Raw genomic sequence first — 21,849 nt, 5'->3', positions numbered from 1 at the left:
ATAGATACTTAAAACAATTGCGATGTTTTGGAAGGAACATTAAAGGTTAAATCAGATTTTCAATAGCGTTTAGTCTTTTTTTTATTATCTAAACGTGACAGACAGACAGATACTGACAGACAATACGCACAAAAATAAGCGGCTAAAAAAATAAAAGCTAATTATTTAAAACTTTTTTAAGAACTGAAATAAATTTAAAGCTTGAAATTAGATTTTATTGCATTTATTTTGAGACTACCATTTAAGCTGTGTTTAGGTTGATACTAGATCAGAGGTCGGCAACCTTTTGAGTCGGAAGAGCCAAAAATTAAAATTTACAAAATTTTAAAGTTTCTAAAGAGCCACAAGATTTTTTTTCTTCCAAACAATAATAGCACTAACATAAATAGTTTTTTGATTTAAAAAAAAACGAATCTATTTATTCATAAGAAAAAATATCAATTTATGTTTATATAAATAATGTTTTACACAACTAATTAGATTATATAATATATATATGTGTGTGTGTGTGTGTGGTGTTATTAGATAATTACTTATTTATTTAAGTATAACATTTAAACAATGACACATTTACATACACTAACTTGTACTTTAATAAACAAACAAATGAGAAAACAAATTCAGTAGTAACTATGGCTTTGCATGATTTTAGAAAGTTTGGATACATTTGGCTTTAACTTGTTAGTATCAAACACGACTCTAAATTTTCATTGGTTAGTTGGCTTCTTAATTTACTTTTAATTATATTCATGCAATTAATTATATTCATGCAAAAAGAACGCTTGCTCGCACGACTATGCCGATCTGACGATAGTCAGCCTTCCAAATGCCAACATTTTCACCTGACTGTAGCAATCTAGAAGACTATTCCATGCGTCGAATATAAGTGCCTAATCTCGCGGCATTTCTCTTGAAGCTGTTCACTTTTTTTTGCGTTACATACATTCACCTCTGTACATTTTCCACTCCACAAAACTTTACTTTTTAAATCAATATATTGCATGTCTAGAGATCCAATATCAATTCCTAATGGTTCGATATGGATTTCGGTACTATTAGTGTTGAGAAGATTTTTTTTATAAATGCTACAATCGTTTTGTCGGTGTTGAATTGCTCAAATCTGTCAATAAATTCATCTTTAATTTTTCTTTATAACTGTGCTGAAGTAACTCGTGTCAACGATTGCACTGGTTTTATCGCAATATTGCTTTACAAATTGAAAATAAAGTAATTGACCGCTCTAAATATCTTCTGCAAAAAGAATTTTTTTTTTCTTCAAAACAAACGAATTATTATGCCAATACATAGATTGGGTGTATCCCTTTCCTTGCAGTTTTATATTCTATCATTCAGCTCATTTTATGTCTCTGTTCTATCCACCATAAATTATTATGCATGCAGCCATTTTTCGTTCTCTAATTCAGGATGATCAATGCCTTTGTCATTTAGGGATGTATTTATTTCATTCAACACAAAGCAAAACATTTCAACAACTCACCTTTGGAAAGCCATCACACTTTATTGTAAAGTGTGAGGTTGGAATACTGAGTCTCCATTTTGTTAAGAATTCTTTAAACTGACGATGGTAGAGTTCTTTTGTTAAGATCTTGACCTCAACTATTTGGACACAAAGCGCTACTTAGTGTATTATGCAGTGAAACGTAAAAATTTTGTGGTTTATTTTGTGCCAAAGAATCGTAGTTGCGCTAAAAAGCGAGCACAAGTGGTTGAGAGATAGAATCGAATCAGAACGATTTTTGAAACTTTTTTTTTTCGTTAAAATAAATAATATTTGCGCATGGATTTAAAGAGCCGCAGCGTAGTATCCAAAGAGCCGCACGGCTCGCGAGCCGCAGGTTGCCGACCCCTGGACTAGATGTAAGTCTTTAACTTGAGTTCTTATAGAAGTATGAGTTTAGCTTGATTCTCGCGATTTAGTTTTGAGGAGCGAAGTAAAATTTAGGTTTTGTGTTGGTTTAAGGCCATGTCTTCGATTACAAAGATGACGGGTTGCAACCTGCATATTTGGTCACATCTGAAGCAAATCTTTTTTGTATTTTCTTTTCGACTTCTGTACCTGTCTTTGGCAAAGACTTTCTGGAGGGCGTCAAAAATGTGTCTCGCGAAATTCGTGAGAGCTCCCCAGCTGTCATTTCAGAGAATCTGCTGCATTATCCATGGAGGGCACAATCTTTGGCATTCGGTCATTCCTATTAGGTATAGTTTGCTGACCCAGCGCAGCTGTTGAATAGTGAGCTTTTATACTGCCTGCATTGGCCTCCAGCAGAACATGGTTATTTGTAAGGTAGTCTTTGTGTGCCCATTATGGTAGGTAGGCCCTTTTGAAGGAAGCATTCAGTGAGCGTAAGTCTCAGAGCCTTAGTGGCGTGAACCATTGCTTTATCTACTAATAGAGACGATGATTGTTCTTTATAAGCGAAGAGACATACTCCGCCATACTAGCCTTGAGTTGACTAAAAGCACTGTTGGCTTTAGTCAGACTGTTATCTATTGTCATTTGCAGTGATTTCTAGCAAAATGTCAATTGTTTTATTTGTTAGCAATAGACGATTTCAAAATTTTGTCAGTTTATTGAAACCCAAACATCTAAATCTCGTTTCTATGGGTTACACTCGACCCCCCTTTCTTCACGTCGCTCTCCTTTTCACCCTTACTAAATTGTATTGCTTGAAGAATGTCCATGAAAAACTAAAACTCAAAGTGGATTCTGATACACTTTTTTGTGTGAATATCCCCAATTGACTTTATTTCTGTATAGATGCTACATTACATTAGCACAAGCATTATGGGTGTTTCTATTTCTATATAGATGCTACATTACTTTAGCACAAGCATTATGGATGTCTATGGGTGGAGCACCAGCTGGTCCAGCTGGAACGGGTAAAACAGAAACAACAAAAGACATGGGGCGATGCTTAGGCAAATATGTTGTTGTGTTTAACTGTTCTGATCAGATGGACTTTAGAGGATTAGGTCGAATATACAAAGGTAATACAACTTCTTCTTTTATTTGGTATTATACCTCTTAGATGTAGTTAGTCAAACCTCTTAGATGTAGTTAGTCAGAACTCTTAGATGTATGTAGTCAGAACTCTTAGAGGTATTAAGTCAAAACGCTGTAGATGTAATTAGTCAGAACTCTTAGAGGTATTAAGTCAAAACAATGTAGATGTAGTTAGTCAGAACTCTTAGAGGTATTAAGTCAAAACGCTGTAGATGTAGTTAGTCAAAACTCTTAAATGTGTTAAGTAAGAACACTTATTTGTGTTTACTCAGAACTTTTAGACAGTAGAAGCAAGTGGTGTGTGGACTGCACCTGATGACACTCACTGAAAGGATTGATAATAAAATAATTTATAACACTTTTTGGCAACAAATAATTTTGGCTGAAATTTCATCCCAATGTTTGAAACGTTATACCTTGTTATCAACTATTGAAGCATAACTCTGGATTGATGCAAACAACTGTTTCTTAAAGATTATTGTAACAAACCTGAGACCGAATCACTTTGTCCTGCGTGTAACAAACGTGAGACCGAATCACTTTGTTCTACGTGTAACAAACCTGAGACCGAATCACTTTGTCCTATTTGTAACAAACCTGAGAACGAATCACTTTGTCCTATGTGTAACAAACCTGAGACCGAATCACTTTGTCCTATGTGTAACAAACCTGAGACCGAATCACTTTGTCCCACGTGTAACAAACGTGAGACCGAATCACTTTGTCCTATTTGTAACAAACCTGAGAACGAATCACTTTGTCCTGCGTGTAACAAACCTGAGACCGAATCACTTTGTGCTACGTGTAACAAACGTGAGACCGAATCACTTTGTCCTATGTGTAACAAACGTGAGACCGAATCACTTTGTCCTGCGTGTAACAAACCTGAGACCGAATCACTTTTTCCTATGTGTAACAAACCTGAGACCGAATCACTTTGTCCTGCGTGTAACAAACGTGAGACCGAATCACTTTGTCCTATTTGTAACAAACCTGAGACCGAATCACTTTGTCCTACGTGTAACAAACCTGAGACCGAATCACTTTGTCCTATGTGTAACAAACCTGAGACCGAATCACTTTGTCCTATGGTGGAGTAATCTGAAGCATAGTGGATATTAAAATCTTTTTAGTGAAACATATTTTGGCATACAGTGCCACATTGCTGCTTGGAATTCCCATGCACAATAGAAAGGCTCTCCCATGATGATTCAGTACAAAAGAAAGGTAGCAATACACCAAAATATCCTTGTTCTATCTTAGACAAATCTTCCAATGTTTTAGCAAAGTACATAAAAGAGCAACCACGTACTGCTCTGCCAAAAACTATAGTGGCCCCCTCGTCCTGACTTCCAGTGGGCTCAACTGTTCCGGGCAGACTTCACACTGGCCTCAATATACCGGACTTGATCTTGAATCTTAAGCCTAAACCGAACCCTAATCCTAGCCCTAACTCTAGCCCTAGCCGTAAGCCTAGCCCTAACTCTAGCCCTTATCCTAATCCTAGCCCTAACTCTAGCCCTAGCTCTAAGCCTAGCCCTAACTCTAGCCCTAACTCTAGCCCTAACCCTAACCCTAATCCTAGCCCTAACTCTAGCCCTAACCCTAACCCTAAGCCTAGCCCTAATTCTAGCCCTGATCCTAATCCTAGCCCTAACTCTAGCCCTAGCCCCTAAGCCTAGCCCTAACTCTAGCCCTAACCCTAACCCTAGCCCTAACTCTAGCCCTAAACCTAAGCCTAGCCCCGCACCGCTATGCAGAAGTCTCGTCTGTATCTCTTCGTTAATTAAGAAATATAACATATTGTTACGAATCTCACTATCCAGGCTCTCTGCAAACTGCACCATACACCACCAACTTAAAGAACTTGACAACTCAGGGCTCCAAAGTAACGTTAACACTTTAATAGTTGAATAAATAACAGCCAATACTGTACAATTGGCAACACGTACACTGTACAAATATCTCTCCGATAACACCGTTCCGCAGTATCAACTCTTGCACTGGCCTCTCCGTCTCGTTCCGGGCTTGCACTGGGTTCAACAGTTCAGGACTGACTTCACACACTAGGCTCGTTGTGTCGGACTCGATCGCAGACCAAGATCAAGACGCCAGCCGTCTCAACTGTACTTGACAGTACTCCGCACTGAACCGTCGTAGTGCTCCTTACAGAACCACACCGCTGAACTGTGCTGTAGTCGACCGGACTGTAGTGAACCGGGCTCTGAACCCCTGCCGTGAACCTCGCTGTATTGTGCCCCTTTTCTCGACCGTCTTGACTGCGACACCTCCGCTCTTATATAGGGTCCCTACTGGCCTTCTCGAACCGGACAGGACGCCGCTCGACGTTTCCAGGTGGTCAGATGACTACAACTCTCGTGACGCTCCTGAGCTCTGTTCACGACGTCGATCCTTCCCGAACCGCCGTCGATCCTTCCCGAACCGCCGTGTTGACACTCGTCTCGGCTGACCGTCGTAACTCGTCACGGTTGACCGCTCGTCTAGCGCTGGCCTGGGGCGATTTGCGTCGGCTGACTACACACACACCACTACTCCCATCTGTGCCACCACCAGGTTTATAACACTGCCCCCTCCTTAGATCTGTCCGTCCCGGACAGAATCAACATCATGACATTGGCTGTAAAGTTTCATCGCTGCAGGCGGGGGTCGATCAGTGGCAGTTGGCTTGCCTCTTGAGCTTAATGGAGCCATCCATGTTGCAGTCAGCAATGGTCGCTTCCTTCTTCTCCTCCAATTGGCCTTCACCTGGTTGCATGGACGTCGTGCTTTCATCGCCATCCACGTTGAATTCAGAAAACGTTTTCTTCTTCTCCTCCAGTTAGCCTTCATCTGGTTGCATCGATGTCGTTGTCGCATCGTCACCCACGTTGCACTCAACAAAAGTAGCCTTCTTCTTCTTCTCCGCCAGTTGGTCTTCATGTGGCTGCAGTTATTTCTTGGTAGAATCACCATACACGTTGGACTACGCAAACGCCGCCTGCAGCGATGAAACTTTACAGCCAATGTCATGATGTTGATTCGATAGCCGCTATGAACCAACGCATACCTGCTGTGGAGGAGAGAATCATCAACTCAGACGTTCGTTCAGATGCTAAAACCAGAGAGAGGAGCCTTGGTGGTGATCACGAGGACCCATTGAAACCTGACGAAGCCGTTGAGAGACATATGCAAGTCGAGAGATACCAGCCAGGTCCGAACCTAACAGACGTTGGTCCAGCTACCAAGACTAGAGAGGAAAGTCCTGATGGTGGTAAAGAGAATCCAAGGCAGTCTGACGTTGACGTTGATGGACATTTGAAAGACGAAAGTCATTGACGGAGCCTGAAGCCGAAGACGAGGGACCTTTGCACGAGGAGTGTTACCAACTTGCCCCACGAGCATGCCCTCCAGACAAGGCTGAAGATGATGACCTGTCCCACAATTCCCCGCCCTGTGGATTTGAAGCCTATCCCAGTCCTTCTTCGCAAAGCCCTATGAAACCACATCTTTTGCCAACGATCTTGGTATCCCCAGCCCTTACATCCTATACCTCTCCATGTGTCAAGTTCTTTAAGTTGGTGGTGTATGGTGCAGTTTGCAGAGAGCCTGGATAGTGAGATTCGTAACACTCCGATTCCGATCCGATCCCACTTCTGACACCAGTGTTACGAATCTCACTATCCAGGCTCTCTGCAAACTGCACCATACACCACCAACTTAAAGAACTTGACAACTCAGGGCTCCAAAGTAACGTTAACACTTTAATAGTTGAATAAATAACAGCCAATACTGTACAATTGGCAACACGTACACTGTACAAACATCTCTTCGATAACACCGTTCCGCAGTATCAACTCTTGCACTGGCCTCTCCGTCTCGTTCCGGGCTTGCACTGGGTTCAACAGTTCAGGACTGACTTCACACACTAGGCTCGTTGTGTCGGACTCGATCGCAGACAAGATCAAGATGCCAGTCGTCTCAACTGTACTTGACAGTACTCCGCACTGAACCGTCGTAATGCTCCGTACAGAACCACACCGCTGAACTGTGCTGTAGTCGACCGGACTGTAGTGAACCGGGCTCTGAACCCCTGCCGTGAACCTCGCTGTATTGTGCCCCTTTTCTCGACCGTCTTGACTGCAACACCTCCGCTCTTATATAGGGTCCCTACTGGCCTTCTCGAACCGGACAGGACGCCGCTCGACGTTTCTAGGTGGTCAGATGACTACAACTCTCGTGACGCTCCTGAGCTCTGTTCACGACGTCGATCCTTCCCGAACCGCCGTCGATCCTTCCCGAACCGCCGTGTTGACACTCGTCTCGGCTGACCGTCGTAACTCGTCACGGTTGACCGCTCGTCTAGCGCTGGCCTGGGGCGATTTGCGTCGGCTGACTACACACACACCACTACCCCCATCTGTGCCACCACCAGGTTTATAACAATATTAATGACCCACTCCAAGGTCTAGGACTCAAGAAATATATATACAAGAAAATGTCTAGCTACCATTATTACTAATTATTACTGTGGTTAACTAAACAAGACATTCAACGCATGATTCGAAGTTAATACGGTATTTAAAGTAACGCAACTGTTATATTTATTTACAAAGCAATCATGACTTGTTAATTGTCTTTGTAACAATAGATCTTTGGTGGATATTCATATAATTTAAACCAAAAAAAATTTATTAACTAATATGACAAGTGTGAAACGGATATAAATTAAACCACGTCATAACTTCCAACTTATCAATAGAAATTCAAGCACTAAAGTCAACCTTTGACTCCGGCCATCTATCCTGCAATGATATCCGTTCGGAGCAATATATTGGTGACTTCTTCTTAAACTGTCAGGTAGAGTTGAGCCTTCGGCTCTTGGAACTCTAGGCCAGCAAAAGTGAACAAGAGCTCCCTCTCACCGACCTGTATGAAAACAGTGTACACTGTTTTGTCTGGCGGGTGGATCAGACTCGCGGAAAGAGGCCGCGTATAGATCTACTAAGACCCCCACCATTTTTCTTTTCTATACCAGGCTAACCATGCGGGACACGCCATTTATTATGTAACGGCCCCTTGAGGAACAGCGCCTGGATTGTGACAAGGTTGTGGGAGATTTTTTACAACTCCGCGCAGTGCAATGATGATGCTCTCGCACCCCCTTAGGCACCCCCACGGGAGTCTTGTTTTGCTACCCTTTAGCCTAATCGTTTCCTCCTACGATCGTTTCCACCCGGGCGCCTCTGTGAGGCAGGGTAGCATGCATTGGTGACAAATGAGATCCGAGAGTAGTTTTATATCAAAATTTTTGTTGATAAAATGGAAAAAAAACAACTTTAAAAATAAAATCGACAAATTTTTTTTTTAATGAAAATGGGTCAAATCTAACTTTTGGTACTATAGTAAAAAAATACAATTAAAAAAAAAGATTTTGTTTCGAAATAACCAACAATGATCGGTGGGGGTGGTGTGGATGGAGTTGACACCATGGACAAACAGCACCAGGTGACACCATGGACAAACAGCACCAGGTGACACCATGGACAAACAGCACCAGGTGACACCATGGACAAACAGCACCAGGTGACACCAATCACAACTAGGCCTCTGGGTGCAACCAAACTGCATTGTTGAAACTGAGATCATGTAGTCAGAGAAAAGTTCTAATTTTTTTTAAAGACGTCAACAGCAAACACAATAGAAATATTTGCTATCATCTTTATTAAACAACAACTCTGTTCATTTTGTATTCATTTCTATGTCCCACTCCACTCTTCATACAGTATCGCCTTTAAGTTCATGAATGTAATAAATAGAATTAACTTTTAAAAAGTTGAATGTGGTCAATCAAATTGATTACATTCTGTTTCTGACTCTAGGTCTTGCCCAGTCAGGTGCTTGGGGTTGTTTCGATGAATTCAATCGCATAGAGTTGCCGGTCCTCTCAGTGGCTGCTCAACAAATTTACATTGTGCTCTCAGCAAAAAAAGATAAAAAGAAAGAATTCATTTTTTCAGACGGTGATCACGTATCTCTTAATCCAGAATTCGGAATATTTTTAACCATGGTAACAATCTTTATCTATCTATCTATCTATCTATCTATCTATCTATCTATCTATCTATCTATCTATCTATCTATCTATCTATCTATCTATCTATCTATCTATCTATCCATCTATCTATCTATCTATCTATCTATCTAATCTATCCTAGTCTAATGTTATCCTAATCTATTTAAATATATATATATATTCCTGAAATTGCGCTTCATTTATGTTTAATACTGTATATTCTTGATACTATTTTCATTATTCTATATTCTTGATACTATTTTCATTATTCTATATTCTTGATCTTGTACATTAAAATGCTTTCTACTAGAACCCGGGTTATGCTGGAAGACAAGAATTGCCAGAAAATTTAAAAGTTCAGTTTAGAACTGTAGCAATGATGGTACCTGACCGTCAGGTAATGTGTATCTATTGTCTAATGTACATTTTTATCACATAAGATATATGTGATTCAAGACTATTTTAGTTTGATCTAAATATATAGTATAACTTGCCTATGTTTCTGGTAAGTGCGGGTATATTTAATTAATTTAGACGTGAAGGTAAGTTATTTTAAAATCTATTTTTTTAACAATTAATTTCCAATATATTAATATGAAATAGTTATTGCTTTATACTAACTTAGGAAAGTATTTTGATATCTAGAGTTTATCACCAATTGAAGAATTAGTATTATGCTTTAAGATTGCTTTTTACTAATATTTTCACTGCTATTCTCTCCAATGCTGATTCAAGGCACAATTGTTTTTAATGCGTATGTGTACTTAATAATTAACGTTGTTTATCCATTAGATTATTATGAGAGTCAAACTGGCATCTTGTGGATTTATTGAGAACATTGTCTTGGCGCAGAAGTTCTACACATTATATAAATTGTGTGAGGAACAACTTTCAAAACAAGTACGTCCATTTCGCGAGCAGACACACATTCTATACAAATCTAGAGTCAAACAGATGAAACTTGTTTGTTTTTTTAATGGTCTGAATTTGAAATAAAATTGAATTCAGAATAGAAATAGACATACACAAACCTCCATTCACTCTGTTTTCGAGAAGAAATTTGTTTATAAATTCAATTCCTTTCGACAATGGTTAAGGAATAAATGACTGTTTGATCTGTCAAAGAAACTCAGCTTTTGTGCGTCTAGTGAAATAAATGTAACAGTCTAATGTCGAATTCGTGCATTTAATTTCTTTAGGTCAATAACATAATAGTTTCTTAGGGTAGTTGCTTGTCTTAATGAAAAGGTAACATTTTTTTATTAACAAGTCAAATGATATTGTCTTTTTTTTTAAAGAAGAGTTAAGAATTAGTTGAATGACAACGGATAATCAAAATGAAAACATGGTTACAAAGACAGTTTGTATGGAAACACAAACTCAAAATCGTCCCCCGAAGTGTTCCGCTCAGGCAGGTAAAAAGTCAGGTTTCAATATTTTCAGAAAGAGTACCAGAAACTATGAACTACAAACTATCAACAACTACAACCTTATCTCCTATCAACAACTACAGCCCTATCTCCGTCGATACAACAATAAGAGACGTGCTCTTGTCGAAAGTGTTGCCGATACTGTTGTATTGTTAGTTCGACTAACGACTTGATACCACAGGATACGATATTTATTCTTGTTATTATTATTACATTTTTAATATTCATATGAATTCAATGAACTGATAATTATGAAGATATAGCTAAAGTCTAGGTGTCACTTACAAAGACGGCATAACGAATGAAGAGATTAGAAACAGGATTAATACAGGACACCTCGATGACTTGCTGACCACTGTCAAAAAACGTAAACTCAAACTTTATGGCCACATCACAAGGTTCTCAGGGCTCGCAAAGACGTTCCTTCAGGGAACAGTACCAGGAAGAAGATAAAGAGAAAGCGATGGGAAGACAACATCAAAGAATGGTCAGGCCTGGCAGTGACTAATTTCTATCAAAGGCAAAAAAATGGAGAATGGAGAGGAATGGTCGCCAAGTGGTGGGTCCAACAGACTAAAGGAAAGGTGAAGGTGAAGTCAAATGTGAACATGGCCTAACTGATGTTATTGAATGATTATCTAATTGATGTAATTGTTTTGTAAAAGTAAATCTCTCATTCAAACGAATAAAACTTTCCAAAAAAAGAAAACAAACTTGAGTTGCGTGTCTCCTATGCATGGATCTATTCACATGTAGGATGGGAAACACTACTTAGTAATTGTTGTTTTAAATTATATTCCACTTATATGCTTTGTAAATGTAGGTAGCTAGTGTTTCAATATCTTTTCTAGTTTACTAGATCTCAGCCGGACGGATGTTGTTAGTAGTGTTCTTTGGACTCTGATGTTTGTATTTCAGGTTCATTACGATTTCGGTTTACGAAACATCTTGTCTGTCTTAAGAACACTTGGAGCAGAGAAAAGATCTCGACAAGAGGACACGGAGAATACTATTGTCATGAGAGTACTTCGAGATATGAATCTGTCCAAACTAGTGAGTTGATATCTGCTACGTTTCAATCTTTATGTAACAGATATAAAGAAAGTGACACACACATACGGAGAGAGAGAGAGAAGAGAGAGAGAGAGAGAGAGAGACAACTCGCGACTGGCACAAGAAAAACGTGTCCCCCCCTCCCCCGTTACATAGATGTAATAAAACGTGACCTCAAATCAGTGAACATCAATACTGACAATAGGGAAGAAAGCTATTGAAAGTAAAAGTACAAGGGTATCAGCTCAGGAAGAAAAACGTACAATCCGAAAAACAGCCAGCTCCTCTACCACCGAAGTAAAAGCCACCTTAACCTGCGCTATCTGTGGACGGAAGTGTCTCTCCAAACTAGGGCTCCACAGCCACACTAGGAAGTGTGCTCTGAGATGAACCATAGTCGTTCTACGACTGAAGGAGGCCAATGACATGACATGACATGGCCAATGACATTTTTTTATAGTTTAGACTATTTGCAATTCGAATAAAATATCAAGATATACCTATTAGAATTGTAGCTTCTTAGGTTGAACTCATCGTATACATTTAAGTCTAAAAGTCAATACACAATTCTCTATTAGCCAGACTATGTTGAGACAAGGAGATTAGATTCTTTACTAGCAGTACGCACTACGTCCGCTGATCTGTTCCGTTCCCAGGCTTTATAGTGTTTACTATGGCCGGTACAACGGAAAACATTTTAACGATCAACCTAATTAGTGTATCTGTTACAAAGAAATTTCACGGCCCGCTTTTTTTTTTCACTCTCTCTCTTTCTCTCTCAGGAACCTCCATTTTGTTTTTTAACCTCCGTTTCGTAATGTGTCCGACATAGACTTCTGACCCGCTCGCTTTATAATGCTGCCCCCGACACATACACTTCTAAATTCAATCTATTTCGATCGTGTACGCAACCCCCCCCCCCTTTCGGTTGCTTTACATTTTAAAAAAATCTTTAATCTTAAAGCAAGCAATATTAGGCCCAACATACAGGTCTTCATACCGTTTCAGGCCTAGAGGAAAAAAAACGAAGGCTCCAATTGAATGCCACATTCCCGTTCCCTTTTCTACATTTCTCTTGGTATTTTACTTTCTAAATAATGAGAAGTATCAATTTGGATTTATTAATTGTAATTTATTTTATTCTAGTCTCTAGATCTATCTAATTAACACTTTTAGGGTTGATTTTGTTATTTGTCAATTGATACAGCGTGAAGCGGAAAGTATTGTAAGGCATACAAATAAGAGAAAGAGGTCATGGTCACTTCTGATATCAGCGCCATTGAAGCTTCTTGTTTAGGCGGTATGAATGTCGCTGGTATAATATGGTTGTATTATTCTCAATAGTGACTCAAAACTCAAACTCTGCCATGTAGTTACTTGTGACGTTTGATGCCATCCTAGTGTGTCAAGAGATTGTAATTCTAGTTCTCTCAGACCTGACTCGTTAGTTTGAAGGCTGCAGTATCTCTCGCGTACACCTTGTTCAGATTTGGTAGACTTGTGTCTTACTGTGTTTGCTTGATGCTCTTGATCGAGATGTTCTTGAACATCTACCTACAACTCTTCTGCTGCCTCGTCATTGTTGTCTGATACAGTAGTACAAGCCTTTTTGTTGTGAGGTCTTTGAACTGGCCTGGAACTGTCCGTCATTTGTTGTAGTTCATTCTCTCTGTTTTCAGCTTTATGTCTTTGAGCTTCCGTGATTTATTATATAGATATAAATATATAAATAAATGTTCACAAAAAATATTTTAAATCGTAGACAAATATTTCCATTAAAACATGATACATCTGATCTGATATCAACTGTAAAGCATGTCATTCTTCACTATATTATTAGTTCTAATATTCTGACCTCTGACCTGCAGGTAGACGAAGACGAGCCACTATTTTTGAGCTTGATCTCAGATTTGTTTCCAGGAATAAATTTAGATAGCGCCACCTATACGGAATTACAGAGCTACCTGAAAAAAAGAATAGAGGAAGCTGGACTCATAAATTATGACGCGTGGAACTTAAAGATTGTTCAAGTAAGAAGATCTCTACAAATAAAGCAGTGATTTTAGTTGTATGCAATTTGTTTATTTCTTGTAGACTTAAACATTCTAAAAAATACTAATATTATTGTAACAGTTATTTGAAACCCAACGTGTCAGACATGGCATCATGACCCTGGGACCTTCAGGTGCAGGTAAAACCTGTTGTATCCGTATTTTGATGAGTGCCCTGAAAGATCTGGGTAACCCTCACAAAGAGATGAGGATGAACCCTAAAGCCATTACAGCACCACAAATGTTCGGCCGTTTAGATGCTGCCACAAATGATTGGACAGATGGCATATTTTCTACCCTGTGGAGACGCACATTAAAAGTTAAAAAAGGTAAAGTTTTATTTGTTTCGTTTAGTTTTTTGTCTCTGGGACAGACTCTTTAAGTCAGACTTCATGAAACTAAAACTGCAACACTCATATCTTTGGGACAGACTCTTTAGGTCAGACCTCTTTCATCGTCACATGTGTAATAGAACTAGTACATAGTCGGCTAAAGTTAGTTTATTGCTTACAAATTTACAGTTGTTTAAAAATGATTTTTTTCAACCCCTCTGAACCTACACAATGCTGATGTCAATATCGGTTTGGACGACGTAGGGCATGAGATTCGCCAATGGGAAGAAAAAACACTCCACGGAAAATTTCCGGCTTCATTACATGGGGACAACATCGACAAGGCTGCTTCCTTAACATGGCTCAAAGCAGGTCATCTCTACCCTGAAACAGAAGGCTTTGTTACAGCAATACAGGACAGAGTAATCAGGACAAAAAATTACGAGAAGCATATCCTGAAACTCAATGTTGTCGACAAATGCCGAAAATGTGGAAATGTGGGCGAGTCGATTGAACACATTATGGCAGGATGTCCAGCCCTATCAGAATCAGCCTACCTAGGTCGCCATAACCAAGTTGCAAAGTTAATACACCAACACCTGGCTTTGACTTACAAATTGATCGATAAGGACACTCCCCCTTATTATAAATACTCTCCGCAAGAGGTTCTCGAGTCTACTGAACATCTGCTGTACTGGGATAGGCCTATTCTGACCGACAAAACGGTAGATTTCAATCGCCCGGATCTGCTGTTCATCGATAAAAAAGAAAAAACCGCTACCATTATCGATATCGCCGTACCACTGTCTCATAATTTAAGAAAAACTGAGATAGAAAAACAAAGAAAATATGGGAACCTAGGCTTGGAGATTAAGCGTCTATGGAAATTGTCCAAAATAACAATATACCCCATTGTTATATCAACCGAGGGGATAATAACAACTGACCTCACAGACACCTTCAAGGCCCTTAACATTCCTAGGAACATCTTCGTTGCCTGTCAGAGGGCGGTACTGCTGCAGACCTGCCACATCACCAGAAAATTCCTCAGTGGAAACTGTTAAAGGGACTACGATGAATTTTGTTTCTCTTTTGCGAAACTCGACCCTGGCAGCGCCAGAGAATGACTACATTTCTAACATAATAATAATCTTTATTATCCGTAAGGAAATTTGTCTTACAATTTGTGCATTACCAAACAAAAAACATTATAACTATAAGAAACCAAAGTGTACATTCACACCAGACTCACTCATAATTTACATGTGACAAAGTTTGTACCAGATTGTTCTTATTTAATGATTTGATTGCCAGGGGAACAAAAGAGTGTATAATTCATTGTGTTTGTCTGTGCAGGAGAACATGTCTGGCTAATACTTGATGGCCCTGTGGATGCTGTTTGGATTGAAAACCTCAACTCTGTGTTGGATGACAATAAAACTTTAACTTTAGCTAATGGAGATCGAATACCAATGGCTCCTACTTGCAAAATTCTCTTTGAAGTTCACAACATTGATAATGCTTCACCAGCAACTGTCTCAAGGAATGGCATGATTTTTATGTCCTGCTCTGTTCTGCCTTGGCAGCCTATATTAGAGGTCAGTATAGCAGCTACATTGAATACATTGAAAACTTAACAAACTCATTGAAATAAAATAGACATGTATTGAATTTAAAAAAAAAGGGTCAATATGTTTGTGGAATCAACTAGTTAATGCGAATAAACAAAATATCTTTTTAATAACATGTTTAATAACATGTTTAATAACATCTGTTTAATAACATCTGTTTAATAACATCTATTTAATAACGTACTTTGAACGATAATACGATGTATTCTAGCATGAAAAAGTGTTCATGTGTTTCTACAGGAAATACTTTTGAACATGGTATAGATGTCACTCTGTTGACATGAAATAAGTTTGTTCACCTAAATGGCTGGATAGATGTCACTTTGTTGACATGAAATAAGTTTGTTCAACTAAATGGCTGGATAGATGTCACTTTGTTGACATGAAATAAGTTTGTTCAACTAAATGGCTGTATAGATGTCACTTTGTTGACATGAAATAAGTTTGTTCAACTAAATGGCTGAATAGATGTCACTTTGTTGACATGAAATAAGTTTGTTCAACTAAATGGCTGAATAGATGTCACTTTGTTGACATGAAATAAGTTTGTTCAACTAAATGGCTGAATAGATGTCACTCTGTTGACATGAAATAAGTTTGTTCAACTAAATGGCTGAATAGATGTCACTTTGTTGACATGAAATAAGTTTGTTCAACTAAATGGCTGAATAGATGTCACTTTGTTGACATGAAATAAGTTTGTTCAACTAAATGGCTGAATAGATGTCACTCTGTTGACATGAAATAAGTTTGTTCAACTAAATGGCTGAATAGATGTCACTTTGTTGACATGAAATAAGTTTGTTCACCTAAATGGCTGAATAGATGTCACTTTGTTGACATGAAATAAGTTTGTTCACCTAAATGGCTGGATAGATGTCACTTTGTTGACATGAAATAAGTTTGTTCACCTAAATTGCTGAATAGATGTCACTTTGTTGACATGAAATAAGTTTGTTCACCTAAATGGCTGTCCGTCCCGAGACATGACGTTAAACTGCGCTCCTCTTTCCTTAGCACTTTTGGAGCTCAAAAGTGCCCTACTTCTTTTCTATCATTGTGTCTGCCTCCTCTTTTCCTAAGTCTGCTTTCATTGATCATCACACTGTCTCCTTAACTTTAAATTCTCACTACGTCCTAGACCAGTCCGTTTGCCGTGGACTGCGACGGGTAAGGGGGGATAAAGAGATCCTGGTGTTTGAGTGGTGGCTATCTGAGGATAAACCACAACAACACAATACTTTGGCTCCAAGTTCCCCTAGACCTGAGACCCAGATGGCCCGCTCTGGGTCAACCGGCTGGTCATGCCGAGCTACCAGCATAGGTCGTCGACCTATGCTGGAGGGCGGTGGCTGGAGGGTCAATCAGGGAGCTGCTGTATCGGACACATGTCCGATGTAGCAGCTGACTGAGTATAGCACCTGTGTAGCCCTGGCGGGCTCATTCTGGACATCCGAATGGCCCGTCCCCTTGTTGGACTCGATGGTGGGTGGGGAGCACAGGTGCCGAATTAACCAAAATATATATGGACAAAAAAACACACACAAAACTACTTGCCCCAGACCTATGTCTGGGCAAGAAACGACGAATTGACGATAAAAAAGAGGAGGTCCCAAAAAGCTGTGCCACCTGGCCATCATTTCTGGTGGTTAGATGCACAGAGGAGGGAAAAAGCCTGACCAAGTTGAGCCCTTTTATTATCTATAAGGGACTCAAGTCAGTAGTGGGAGAGCCCAAGAGTGTGTCTAAGCTACACAAAACAATGGAACTCCTTGTAGAAGTAGACAGCAAGACACACTCTGATGGGCTTTTAAGATGCAGAAGACTCTGTGATCTCCAAGTGGAAGTCATGCCACACAAGAGTCTGAACACCAGCAGAGGTGTAATCAGCTCTAGGGACCTACTGGAATGTTCCGAGAAGGAAATAGTGGAGGGCATTGAAGGAGTCACCCATGCCCGGCGCATTACCAGGCGCAGGGAGGGTGAGGAGGTCAAAACCGCCACTATTATCCTCACATTCGGAACTAGGACACCGCCAGAGTATGTGAAGGCAGGATACCTACGAGTTCCAGTGAGGCCCTACATACCTAACCCCATGAGGTGCTTCAAGTGCCAGGGTTATGGACACGGCGCGGCAGTCTGTAAGAGGAACACTGTGTGTGCCAGATGTGCTGGAGAGGGTCATGAGGACAAGGGCTGCACAGCCCAGTTCAAATGCCCAAACTGTCAAGCTGGCCACTCAGCCTACTCCAAGGACTGCCCTGTGTGGAAACAGGAGGTTGCCGTGCAGGAGTACAAGGCAAGAAACGGATGTACCTTTAGCCAGGCGAAATCGGCTGTACTGGCCCTACCCAAGGGCCAATTCGGCTTGACAAAGACCTACGCCCAGGCTGTTGCTAAGAAAGGAAGATCCATAGCCACACAGACGGACACATTGACCCCACCACCCCCTCCTCCTCCCCCAACTCAGAAGAAAACACCGCCAAAGAACACACCTCTGAAGAAACAAGAAAGCCCTGTTGTCATGCTAAAGAACAGGTTCTCTGTGCTCGCTGATGAGAGCATGGAGACTGAGCAGCATGTCAAAACCAATACTCCGGGAGAACCCGGAGACATCATGTCTGACACAGGTTCTCCTCAGAGAACCCAGCCAGACACCCCAACCTCTACTGAGTTAGAGGTTGACCAACTCCCTAAGGGGAGAAATCAAAGCGGAGAGGATGCCCGAGGTGAGAGAGGAGGAAATAACCTCCGCTCTAACCAGAGGGATCTCCCCTCTCCAGAGAGAAAGACTTCCCCCAAAAGGGGGTTGTCCTCCTCTCCATCCAAACCCAAGAATAAAAATACCAAGGTCACTGGAATAAAGGGAAACCCCTCCGGGGGCCTCCCAAGGCCAAATAGCTCCAAGTAGGTCATCTAGAATAAGCCATGGATTCCAGAATTGTACAGAGGAATTGTAGAGGCCTCAAGGCCAATTACGAGGAAATGCAGCTACTGATGGACTCTGAGACTCCTGTAGCTGTCTGCTTACAGGAAACATTTCTAAAAGATTGCATCAGCTTCCGAAGCTACCGTGCTTACACCAAGAATGTTGAGGATGCAGAGAGAGCATCAGGTGGAGTCTGCATCCTTGTGAAGGATAGCTTCCCCCATGAGAGGGTAGAACTACAGACCACACTACAGGCCGTAGCAGCTAGGATAACCCTTCACAAGGTTATCACTTGCTGCAGCCTGTATCTACCACCAGGCGCTCCATTAAACCGAACAGACATGGAGGACCTATTGAAACAACTCCCCCGGCCTTATTTAATCCTTGGGGATTTCAATGCCCATAACACCATGTGGGGATCCAACAATACCGACACAAGAGGTCGTATGCTGGAGGATATCTTCCTCCAACATGATTTATGCATACTTAATGATGCATCACCGACCTACTTGCACCCAGGAACTGGATCATTCACATGCATTGACCTCACCGTATGCGTCCCCGGACTTCTGGACGATTTTAAATGGTCAGTTAGCAATGATCTACGGGGAAGTGATCACTTCCCAATCATCATTACTAACAATCTCCCTTCATTGGGACGACCTCAGCGGTGGAAACTGAATAAGGCTGATTGGGAACAATTCCAAAAAAGATGCTCTGAGGATATCACAGAAAATATCCTCCATGAACAGAACCCAGCTGATACCTTTGCTAGCAAGCTACTAAGTATAGCCAGGAAAGTTGTACCCCTAACCTCTGCAAATCCAAAACGGCCTAGCAAACCATGGTTTGATACAGCTTGCAAAAGTGCTATTGGTGATAGGAAAAAACGACTGGCTGCATTTATAAAGAATCCTTCCCAGGAAAACCTAAAGCTATTCAGGATAGCTAGAGCAAAGGCTAGACAAACCATACGGTCAGCCAAAAGGAATTCCTGGAGAAGTTTTGTCGGCAGTCTGGATGCCAAAACTTCTGCTAGAGCGGTTTGGAAGGCAGTAAGGCGAATCAAAGGGAAAGAATCAAATGCAATAGGGCATTTGAAAAACCAAGGACGAACTGTCACGTCCCCCAGAGAAATAGCTGACTGCCTTGCATCCTCAATAGCAGAAAAATCATCCACTGCACACTACACGCCAGAGTTCCAAAAAGTCAAAACCAGGGAGGAAAGACACCCCATTGACTTCAGGTCAGAGAACAATGAAGACTACAACAAACCGTTCTCGCTTGAGGAACTGAGGGAATCGCTGGACAAGTCACATGACACAGCGCCTGGAGAAGACGAAATCCATTACCAGTTCCTCAAGCACCTTCCCGAACCCTCATTGGCAGTCCTGCTAGGGGTCTATAACTGTGTGTGGCAAACAGGCGCTTTCCCAAACAGCTGGAGGAAAGCCACAGTTATACCGATACCTAAACCGGGAAGAGACGGCTCTGACCCAGCTAACTATCGACCAATAGCACTAACAAGCTGCATCTGCAAAACCATGGAAAGAATGATTAACAGTAGGCTGGTCTGGTACCTGGAAAGGAATAAAGTGATCTCAAACTACCAGTGCGGATTCCGGCAGGGGCGGACAACAACTGACCACCTGGTAAGGCTGGAAGCTTATATTAGAAATGCATTACTCAGAAGAGAACATCTAGTAGCTGTATTCTTCGATATAGAAAAGGCCTATGACACAACCTGGAAACATGGCATTCTACGTGACCTGGCGCTTATGGGGCTTAAGGGACACCTCCCCCGTTTTGTGGAGGAATTCCTGAAAGATCGAAAATTTCAGGTCCGAGTGGGCAACTCCGCTTCTGACACTCATGACCAGGAAATGGGTGTACCCCAGGGCAGCATTCTGTCAGTCACCCTGTTCAACATTAAAATAAATAGCATCATAAATGCGCTGTCCCCTGGCATAGAGTGCTCTTTGTATGTTGATGACTTTGTCATTCTTACTTATGGGAAAAACATGAACACCTTAGAAAGGAAATTACAGTTATGTTTAAACAAAATTCAGGGTTGGGCAAACTATAATGGTTTCAAATTCTCTGACTCCAAAACAGTTAGTATGCATTTTTGTAATCTAAGGGGGCTCCACCCAGACCCTGAACTATTTATACACAAAAAGAAGATCCCTGTCGTGAAAACTACAAAATTTTTAGGCCTCACCTTAGATTCCAAATTTAATTTTCTCCCCCACATTAAGGAACTTAAGAAGAAATGCCAAAAGTCATTAAACATACTAAGAGTACTCAGCCATACGGACTGGGGAGCTGACAGAGATACCTTGCTGCTGCTCTATCGGAGTCTAATTCGATCCAAGCTAGACTACGGATCCATAATATATGGAGCAGCAAGGAAGTCGTACCTAAAAATACTGGAACCAATACAAAATGCTGCCCTGCGTCTCTGTCTCGGCGCGTTTCGTACATCACCTATCCCAAGTCTCCATGTGGAGGCTGGAGAACTCCCCATGGATATAAGAATGAAAAAGCTTGCAATGCAGTATATAGTCAAGCTAAAATCCAACCCCACGAACCCTGCTTTTGACTCCATATTTAACCCCACAGAGGTAGAATTATACAATCGAAGGCCTAACGTCATACAGCCGTTGGGCCTTCGAATGAGAGAACCCATCCAAAATTTAACCCCACCCATTGACCAAATCTCTAAAATAGAAACCCCTCAGAATCCTCCTTGGCTAATGAATAAACCTAAATTAAATTTATCCCTCCTTAATTCCAAAAAAGAAAATACAGACCCAAGCATACTACAAGTCCACTTTAGGGAACTGCAGGAGAGCTACGGAGATTGTGGCACCATCTACACAGACGGATCCAAAATGGAGGGAAAGGTCGCGTGTGCCTGCTCCTTTCGGAACAAAACAATCTCCCGTAGACTCCCCGATGGCTGCTCCATCTTTACGGCCGAATTGCACGCAATATTGCTTGCACTTATGGCCGTAAAAGCATCAGAAAGGAGTAAATTTATAATCTGCTCCGACTCCAAATCTGCATTGCAAGCTTTGGGGCGGATGAAGACTGACATCCCATTGGTACATAAGAGCCTGAAGCTGTTGGACCTAATAACAGCCGACCGTAGGGATGTCACCTTCATCTGGGTCCCCTCCCATGTTGGCATTGAGGGAAACGAAGCCGCAGACAGAGAAGCAAAGAGAGTCCTAAATCATGCGGTGTCAGGAACCCAAATTCCCTACTCGGACCTGAGACAAAGTATTGCCTCTGCCACCTATCGAGAGTGGCAGAACCGATG

General features: G+C 41.0%; 1 protein-coding gene across 6 annotated transcripts in view; it reads left to right on the top strand.

The window, feature by feature from the left end:
* LOC106055954 (dynein axonemal heavy chain 8-like) overlaps positions 1 to 21,849 on the top strand; it is a 287,161-nt gene that overhangs the window by 167,209 nt on the left and 98,103 nt on the right. For all 6 annotated transcript variants that reach the window (XR_008773876.1, XM_056005343.1, XM_056005342.1 and 3 more), the window contains 8 exons: positions 2,831 to 3,009; positions 8,905 to 9,092; positions 9,409 to 9,495; positions 9,891 to 9,998; positions 11,447 to 11,581; positions 13,450 to 13,611; positions 13,715 to 13,961; positions 15,321 to 15,562. Coding sequence is in view for 5 of the 6 variants with exons in the window: in XM_056005343.1 (XP_055861318.1) it covers positions 2,831 to 3,009; positions 8,905 to 9,092; positions 9,409 to 9,495; positions 9,891 to 9,998; positions 11,447 to 11,581; positions 13,450 to 13,611; positions 13,715 to 13,961; positions 15,321 to 15,562 (1,348 nt within the window). In the remaining variant the exon portion in view is untranslated. The remainder of the gene's footprint in view (positions 1 to 2,830; positions 3,010 to 8,904; positions 9,093 to 9,408; positions 9,496 to 9,890; positions 9,999 to 11,446; positions 11,582 to 13,449; positions 13,612 to 13,714; positions 13,962 to 15,320; positions 15,563 to 21,849) is intronic.

This window comes from Biomphalaria glabrata, chromosome 12, assembly GCF_947242115.1.
Source record: "Biomphalaria glabrata chromosome 12, xgBioGlab47.1, whole genome shotgun sequence".
NCBI classification, from domain to species: Eukaryota; Metazoa; Mollusca; class Gastropoda; family Planorbidae; genus Biomphalaria; species Biomphalaria glabrata.
The sequence above is the reverse complement of the archived record's forward strand: the minus strand, read 5'-3'. Positions and strand labels throughout refer to the sequence as shown.